Source organism: Diaphorina citri, unplaced genomic scaffold (assembly GCF_000475195.1).
Source record: "Diaphorina citri unplaced genomic scaffold, Diaci psyllid genome assembly version 1.1 scaffold618, whole genome shotgun sequence".
Taxonomy (NCBI): Eukaryota; Metazoa; Arthropoda; class Insecta; order Hemiptera; family Psyllidae; genus Diaphorina; species Diaphorina citri.
Genome location: NW_007378051.1, coordinates 156,045 through 165,075, shown reverse-complemented (window position 1 = coordinate 165,075; position 9,031 = coordinate 156,045). Strand labels below are relative to the sequence as shown.

At 39.1% G+C, this 9,031-nt stretch overlaps 1 protein-coding gene across 1 annotated transcript in view; it reads right to left on the bottom strand.

Annotated features, from left to right (window-relative positions):
* Nucleotides 1–1,522: 1,522 nt before the first annotated feature.
* LOC103510566 (mucin-17-like) overlaps nt 1,523–9,031 on the bottom strand; it is a 24,753-nt gene continuing 17,244 nt past the window's right edge. Inside the window, exons 5-6 of the mRNA XM_026824590.1 lie at nt 3,141–3,303; nt 1,523–1,762 (exon numbers count right to left, since the gene is read on the bottom strand). Coding sequence (XP_026680391.1) covers nt 1,560–1,762; nt 3,141–3,303 — 366 coding nt within the window. The 3' untranslated portion in view covers nt 1,523–1,559. The remainder of the gene's footprint in view (nt 1,763–3,140; nt 3,304–9,031) is intronic.

Genomic DNA, 9,031 nt, shown 5'->3' with positions numbered 1-9,031 from the left:
CTGTCTTCCTTCTCTCTTTGATTTCGGGACGATAAGACCATAGCAGTTACAGTTCCCTCTGTCAAACCTCTTAAAAAAGAAAAAAAAAAGATCACTGCTCCAATAGAGACCGAATGGAGCTATGGTCCATTTTCCAATGGTCAGTTTCCCGAAAGGAAAATACATCCAAGATAAAAACAAGAACAGTAATATTGAGTGGAAGAACTAATTCCTGATAGCTTAAAAAGAAAGCCAGGGAGGAAAAATCGGTACATGAAGGGTTGAGAAAGAAGAAAAAATGTACGCTTGGATCTTGGATTTCAGGTCTTCAAAATGGTCTAGTAGTTAAAGTACTTACGAGCATCGAAATCTAGAAAGCTTTTCTGAAGATTTGCCCCTCAAAGGCCAAAATTGAAAATGGTTGACAGTACTCGTCTCACAGTCCAAGGTTCGAGGGTTCGGTACTTACCACAAGCCTGTTCGTCTTCACCGTGGGTACAATCGGGGGCACCATTACATCTGAATGAGAGGGGAATACAGCGGCCTTCCGGACATTGGAACTCGTTCTTAGAACAGGTGTCTGAAATTATAGGGAAAGATATTATTAGAACAGAATATAGCTTGTTTGTACTGCCAGTATAGGACTGAATAGTTCCTTTACACCAGCACTCCCAGCAGTCTAAAAAAGGTCTCCATTAAATATTTTTGATATTTTGACGGAATGATAATAATTGCGAGTACAATCTGTACAATTCGTTATAAATAATAAATAAATTAAGATTTTAGGGAGGAAAAATCGGTACATGAAGGGTTGAGAAAGAAGAAAAAATGTACGCTTGGATCTTGGATTTCAGGTCTTCAAAATGGTCTAGAAAGTACTTACAAGCATCGAAATCTAGAAAGCTTTTCTCAAGATTTGCCCCTCAAAGGCCAAAATTGAAAATGGTTGACAGTACTCGTCTCACAGTCCAAGGTTCGAGGGTTCGGTATAGTGGTGAGTGCATTTCAGAATAGCGAATATGTGGTGGCTGTGTTTTTAGACATCTGTAAATTTTACGATAGAATATCGAAGATATCGGTACTCGAGAAATTTATAGAAAAGAATGTGGGTGGACCGATGTATAAATATTATTAATATATGACTGCGTACCACCTAAAATGTATCCGCGTACCACCAGTGGTACGCGTACCACCGGTTGAGAACCTCTGGTCTATTGTAATTTGTTTTTGTGTACCTATTGTGTATTCCGCCATACACGTTCCAATGAGTGGCTGGTCCAACAAATAAAACGTTTTGAAAAAATGCCTGCTCGCTTCATATCTGTGCCAGCTAGCTATTCTCCTTTGTTATTTAATGCATAAAACCTTGTTTAGAATGCGGTAGTAAAGAGACTTTTCAATCTAATTCTAGCAGTATAAGCAGGGTACCTATACGATATATTCTTCTTTCTTCGCTTTTCCCCGTGTACAGACGGGTCGGCGTTATTCGTCAGCCTCTCAATCAGCCCTAGCTGGAGTGACATTAGGTTTTAGCTACAAAATTTTTGCGAGAGGATGCCCTTCGCACTTAAGAATGCCAGCTAGAATCTGCCGGCTGTCATACCTGCCGGACTCCGGTTGCACGCGCCCGCATGCCACTTCTCGCGACACAGCGAGCAGAACTGCAGGGAACACGTGACGCATACGACACGTTGCGGCAGCGTACGGTCACCCGGGCGCACGGTACAGATTGTGTCGCATCCCGGCGCAGGACACCAGGCGCGGGACTTGTCCAAATCGACCTCTGTAATAGAATAGAATACGGATTAGAATAGAATACGATTTTTTTTTAGACTTACATAGATTAGATATAGATTTTATTTTGAGAAAACAAAGGACGAGAGAAAAAGAGGGGAATTGAAATTGAAAGCTAAAGAGATGAAGAGAGCACGGCCATGATTCAGGATTGGATTCTGTCGAGGGGAGGGGGGGCAACAGGCCAAACAGTGATTTGCTCCAAATTTTCGGTATCTGGCCCTTGAAAGAAGGAAAATGAAGTTCATGGGGGGAGGGTTTTTTTCTCCGGTTGCACGCGCCCGCATGCCACTTCTCGCGACACAGCGAGCAGAACTGCAGGGAACACGTGACGCATACGACACGTTGCGGCAACGTACGGTCACCCGGACGCACGGTACAGATTGTGTCGCATCCCGGCGCAGGACACCAGGCGCGGGACTTGTCCAAATCTACCTCTGTAATAGAACAGAATACGGATTAAAATAGAATACGATTTTTTTTTAGACTTACATAGATTAGATATAGATTTTATTTTGAGAAAACAAAGGACGAGAGAAAAAGAGGGGAATTGAAATTGAAAGCTAAAGAGATGAAGAGAGCACGGCCATGATTCAGGATTGGATTCTGTCGAGGGGAGGGGGGGCAACGGGCAGAGGAGAGCGAACCAAAAAAGGGGGTAGTGGGGTGGGTGGGGGGGGGGGGGGGGGGTTGGGTGGGTTAAATACGGCCCTGAGAGAGAGAGAGGTTGAAGAAATCTTTAATTTGCGTTTCAGAATTTACCTCCAAGTACCTATTATTTCTTTGTTTTTGTTTGCTATTAAATTCTCTCTCAATTTATCGTTTTCATCTCTCTCCCTCAGTAATCGAACTTTTCTTTCTCAAGTTTTTTTTTTCTCAATTCTTTGTGCTCAAAAGAGACTTCCCTAGTGACGGGATTAATGAATAAGAGTGAAATTACAGGTCTCGTTTAGGATTGAACCTCAAAACTAAGTCGTATTTTATCATGGCCATCTCTACGCACAGAGGCCACTTTTGTATTTTCAATGGGCATGCTACGACACAGGCCACAAGCGTCTAATGTAGCAGTTATTCCATTGCTACGAAATAAAAACGGCGGTGGAACACTCATCTTTAAAAAAAAAAAAAAATGGTTATCTGAAAAAGGGCCTCTGCTCTGAGTGAAATTTTGCTATTTGATTGCTAAAAATTGAAGAGTCTGTCTCTAATATAAGGGAGATGTTTTCATACATGGGTCATACATGGGTCTGTGGGTAAACACCATGGAATATGTATGCTTTGGCATCCAGGGTGCTGAAGTATTTCCTTGGTAAAATACCACAGAAGTCGATAATAAAATACGACTCATCTAGGCTGGCTGAACTTACCCTTGTTGAGACGAAATCGCTTGTGTTTCTCAAAGGACTCGGCCGACACCAGGGTTTGTATTTCGGTGAGCGTGATGAGGCCTTGCCGCTCGCAGGCCGCGTCTGGACATGAGATCTGATAGGCCCCCTGGCCGATTTCGAATTCCACATACTGAAGCACGCACTGTGGGACAGACGAGACAGAAGGGGTTAATTAGATATGTGAAGAACAGAGAATTATGTAATTTTTTTTGGAAGAGACAATATGGGCTAATATAAGATGTATTTATTATGTTAATACACAATTACAACAGTGTTTACAATTTTCAAAATCTAAACATAAGAAAACACTAAGGATATGTAGTCTACGCTTGACGGCATTTTCGCCGCTTTTCGAATAGTATAAGGAAAGTCGTGTGATGTTCAGACCAGATTTTTTTTAATATCGATAGCTCCTTCACATCCAAAGCTTTGAGGAAGCAAACAAATGACGCTGCAGGAATGTGCAGTCTGAAAAGTTTTAGAAGTGAAAAGAGGGGAAGGAGGAGGAAAAAGGGAGGGAGGAAGAGGGAGAGAGAGAGGGAGAGAGAAAGAGAGAAAGAGAAGAAAGAAGAAAAGGATGAAGAGGAGAAGGAGAAAAAGAAGAAGAATAAAAATAGGAGAAGGAGAAAGAGAAGAATAATACATGGGAGAAGAAGGAAGAGGAGGAGGAGGAAAACGAGAAGGAGAAGAATGGAACATAATCAGTTTATCGCAAATTCAACAGTTCCCCTTTTTACTTTTTTCTCCCGTGGGGGTAAACAATGCAGACAAAATTCGCGGAAAAGTGAGAAACGTTTTCCAAAACGTTTCCTTCAGATTCACAACATATTATGAAATCGAAATTCCCCGAAAAAGAACAAAATTTGAATATCCTCGAAGATATGTTTCTCAGTAATTTAAGTACAGCGAAATGCTTCGAGCAACAGAAAATCGCTTACGAACTATGCAGCGTTGGTAGAATGTACGATTTTTGCTTTCTTTTTTTAAGAGGTTTGACAGAGGGAACTGTAACTGCTAGAGTCTTATCGCCCCGAAATCGAAGAGAGAAGGAAAACAGGATAGGAGAAAGCCAGCCGTTCCGGGGTAGGAACCTTATCCCATCAGGATAAAATCCGCCCCGGGCGGGAATCGAACTCGCGGCCTAGCGCTTACAAGGCAGACGCACTACCCACCTATCTTAATAGGCTGCTGGCCAATGACATCAATCAGTGAATAAATCATTATTTTGGATTATGCCATTAACTTGCACAAGGAAGGTTTGGCTTATCAGATTCACTTCACAATTGACACACGTTCTGAGCTGTTATCAGTTCCTTATCACCTGTCTTATCAATAAATCAACCTTTTATCAAAAACTTATCAATACATCACTTCTTTATCAATATACACATTAATAAATTATTAACCTCTTATCAAGTAACTTCAAACATGCCGCCATTGCACGCTATACGAGATTTTTAACGACTTTTATTTCGCCTGGAAACAGGGCCCTTCGCTTAACCGGAGGCCCCTCTAACAATGGGCCCCTGCTCTACATATTTGTATTAAGATAGTTAGGTGGATTATTTTCACACGTAGGAAATAACTCTTACTGTAGATTATTAAAGTTATCTCGATGGTTTGCATTTACTAGATCTAAATTCGATGTAAAAACATTAATCTGTAAAATACATCGTTAAACAAATGTTCAAAAAAAAAAAAAAACATTACCTAAACATGTGTTTATAAAGGCGGGTTCTCACGTTCAACTTTTTAGTCGTTCAACTGTTGTTGCTCAACTTTAAAGTTGAAAGTTGATTATGTTTTTTGTTCTCACGTTTCAACCGAATTGAACGATTTTTCATTCAGTTTTTAAAAAAAAGGCCGTAATCGCGACTTAAAGCATAAGGTCTATTGTAATTTGTTTTTGTGTATTGTGTATTCCGCCATACATGTTCCAATGATCTAAGCGTGAGTATTAAATCAATGCATTTTGGGTGTTTCCCAATAAAGGCAGTGGCGATAACAAGTTGAATAGACCATACCATTTTACTTGTTAAAAATAACTTAACCCATTAAGTTTCCGGCTTTCCTAGGGCAGGTATCAAATCCGCCCTACCCCCAGGAAACACCTTGAAACCTCCAAATTTCCCAACCATACCAAATAATCTAGATACTAAATAGGTAATTAAATAAATAGGTAACAAATAATGTAGGTATCCCAGGTAATAAATAGGTGAACTAGATACGCTACATAGGTACCTGAGATATTTGCAAACCAAATCATAAAGTTAAGGAAAACACAAGCGAAATATTAGGGGAAAATGAGCAAAATTAAGGAAAATACACATTAAACAAACAACATAGCCCTACAAACGTAAATAACTTAAAAGGGGTTTATACATTTTTCCCCGGAATGAAATTCCATGACTTTTCCAGAAAAAAAATGGATCTGTTTTTTCTTTCCTTTTTACTTTCCTTATTTTTTTCTTCTTTTCTTTCTTAGTCTTCTTCTCCTTATTCTTCGTCCTTCAAATCAGATGTTGACTTCGAAAAAAAAAGTGAAAAACACCTTTATATTTTCTGTTTATCTATAAAGTTGTTTCTTCTTTTTTTTTTTTCTTTTAAAGCAAAAAAAAAAGATCTTGGAAGAGTACCTGCTAATTGATTTTACATTCTAAGTATCATTGGATTCGTTATCTCCTTTTAAAGACTTTATATGTAAATAGTGTAAATACAGAAATACGCTTTCAAGTTAGTCTAGCATCTGTCTCCAGACAGGTACCATTTGCAATTCATTAGGTTCTTAGGTGGATGGAATTAACCCTAGCTAGGGTGATGGCTGACATTTGGTTTTGGCTAAAAATTTTACGAGTGGATGACCTTCGCACTCAACCTTTGCTATTTCTTTAGCAAGGGAAATTTCAGGCTGGTATACTCCCTGTTTAAAGTTCCCCAGCCAGACTTATAAATTGGCTTCAAGAAGCACATGTAATACAGCTTATACAGCAGAAAAAAAGCCAGAATTTTTTGGTTGGCCCTAATGCAGTAAGATACAATTTCAAAAGGACCTTGGTCCTTATGCGATAACAACACAACACAAGGACATTTTACACAATTCCTGCTTTTTTTTACATCAAGTACCTAAGTATATTGTCCATTTTCTTCAACTTATTTTTTTCTCTCTCAATATAAAAATACACAAGTATAAATAACTTAAAACTTAACAAGATTTTCCCTTTTTTTATGGATTACTTAACTTAAGTACCAACATCTTTGTGTAGGGTTTTTACTTGGTTAAAAAAAAAATACAACAACAAATCCAACATTTTTTATTCCTGAAAATTTATCTTTGTTTATCAACTCCTAAATCCAATTCGCATGGACCAGTTTTTGCCAACTTTTTTTAACAAACAGGAGAAAAAACATGAGAATTTCACGAAAAGCACCACGTTTTTGCTTCGCAAATTGTTGATTACCTCTGAAAGCTCACGTGTTAGCCATCGGGCAGTCGGTAATCCAAAGCTTCCTGGGGCCAGTCTAGTTAGGTTGGAGGGCAGAGGGTAGCGCGCCTGCCTTGTAAGCACTAGGTCGACGGTTCTATTCCCAACCGAGGCGGATTTTATCCTACACATATGAGGTTCGTTCTCTAAGAGGCTTTTTTTTTTTTTAACCAAATGTCAGCCCAAAGCAATCACCCTAGTTAGGGCTGATTGAGAGGCTGACGAAAAACGCCGACCCCGTCTGTACACGAGAAAAAAAAGAGCAGAAGAATAATAATAAACGTGTTTAAAAACACGTCATTGGTCAGCCTAACCAAGCTTATCGCTCTTATCAGCATTAACCGATTTGTCTGATTACTGATAGCACACTCTAATGAATTAATAAATAACTGATTAGTGAGTAGTGAGTCATATTCACATTACAAATCGTTCAACTCTTATCACTTTCCGATAAAATTATCACAACTTTGTTTTGACCAGACTGCTCGATTTAAATTTCGAGTGTTTTTGACCTGATTCTCAAAATTGGGTCAGCAGGATCAATGTTAAAGTTTGGAGGTTTGGACTAATTTGATATTGAACTTGTCAAAAATCAATAGATAAGAAAAAAAATTCTCACAAAAAATTATTATGTATTATTGTTATTTTGATAGGGGTTTAACACGTCACGGTATAACTGCTTTAAGGTTTGAAGAATTGGGTCAAGAGGAACATTATAATTATGTTTTTTTGTTTTTTTTTTTTTTTTTTTTTTTTTTTTTTTTTTTTTTTTTTTTTAAGAGGTTTGACAGAGGGAACTTTAACTGCTATGGTCTTATCGTCCCGAAATCGAGGAGAGAAGGAAGACAGGATAGGAGAAAGCCAGCCGTTCCGAGAACGAACATTATCCCATCAGGATAAAATCCGCCCCGGGCGGGAATCGAACCCGCGGCCTAGCGCTTACAAGGCAGACGCACTACCAACTAAGCTAACTAGGCTGGCTCTAAGAGGCTTGATTTCTCCTAGCCCCATTGGACTGCACCTAAAGTGGGAATCGGCCTTCAAGGAAACCCACTGTGACTGTGCTAATATCTTATCGTCCCGAAATCGAAGAGAGAAGAAATACAGGATATTTGGGATAAAATCCGCCCCTGGCCGGGACTAGAACTCTCGGTTTAACGTTAGGGATGGGCGATATTTATAAAAATATCGATAGGTATTGACATTTTTTCCGATATATCGATATATAAAATCTGTAATATCGATATAAAATATCGATATATCGAAACCAAAATATCGATATTCGGAAATATCGATATATATCGCCCATCCCTATTTAACGTTCTGATAGTCCAGGCCTGAGTCATGAATTTCACGATGGTGTATTTAATGAGGTAACGTGAGAGTCTCAGTCTCCCAGGACATTTTAGCCCAGGCCTGAGTTATGATAGGGTATTGAATCAGTTGACTGTCCCAGTCCCAGTCTCTCAGGACAGTTTAGCCCAGGCCTGAGTTATGATAGGGTATTGAATGAGGTCCCAGTCTCAGTCTTTCAGGACAGTTCAGACCAGGCCTGAGTTATGAAAGGGTATTGAATCAGTTGACTGTCCCAGTCCCAGGTTCTTAGGACAGTTCAGACCAGGCCTGAGTTATGATAGGGTATTGAATGAGGTCCCAGTCTCAGTCTCTCAGGACAGTTTAGTCCAGGCCTGAGTTATGATAGGGTATTGAGTTGACGTGATATTAGCACGAATCAGAATACACAATGACTCAGCATGGGAAAATTCTTGGGCCAATTGCAAGCAAAGCAATACAGATTTGCCTTCCCAGTAGAAATAGGTATAAATAGTGCTTTATTTAGAACGTCAGCATAGAACAAGTTGTTCCATTCTTTGTCCATCCTTGATCTATAATGATCTATCCATGTTCCATCAAGACAGAACATGAACAAAGAGATTTGTAAAGAGTGAGTTGTTAAAAAAGGACTACTCTTTTCAGTGAACTACTCAATCATTGAGTCAGATCCTAACTCCCTATACCGATAGGGAGTTGAACAGTGAGTTACAAGTTATAGCGTTCAACATGTTTGTTATTAGAGCGTTAAAGATTGACTTAGTTTGATGTTTTAGGATCTTCAGTAGTCAACTGAAAAGAGTAGTTCTTTTTTGTAACTCACTCACTCACTCTCTTATCTACACAGTTTAATTTGCCGGGCACAGCAGCACCGAACCAATTTTTTTACATTTCCTTGCTTCTTTAAAAGTGTGTGTGTGTTTTTTTTACATCTGGACACCTATTACCTGGAAGGTTTCCTAAACAAACGATTTTCATGAAATTTTTCAATGTGTTTGATTTTTTGCAAGGTATCTACAACAGTCCCGCCATTTTTTTTTTTTTTTTTTTTTTTTT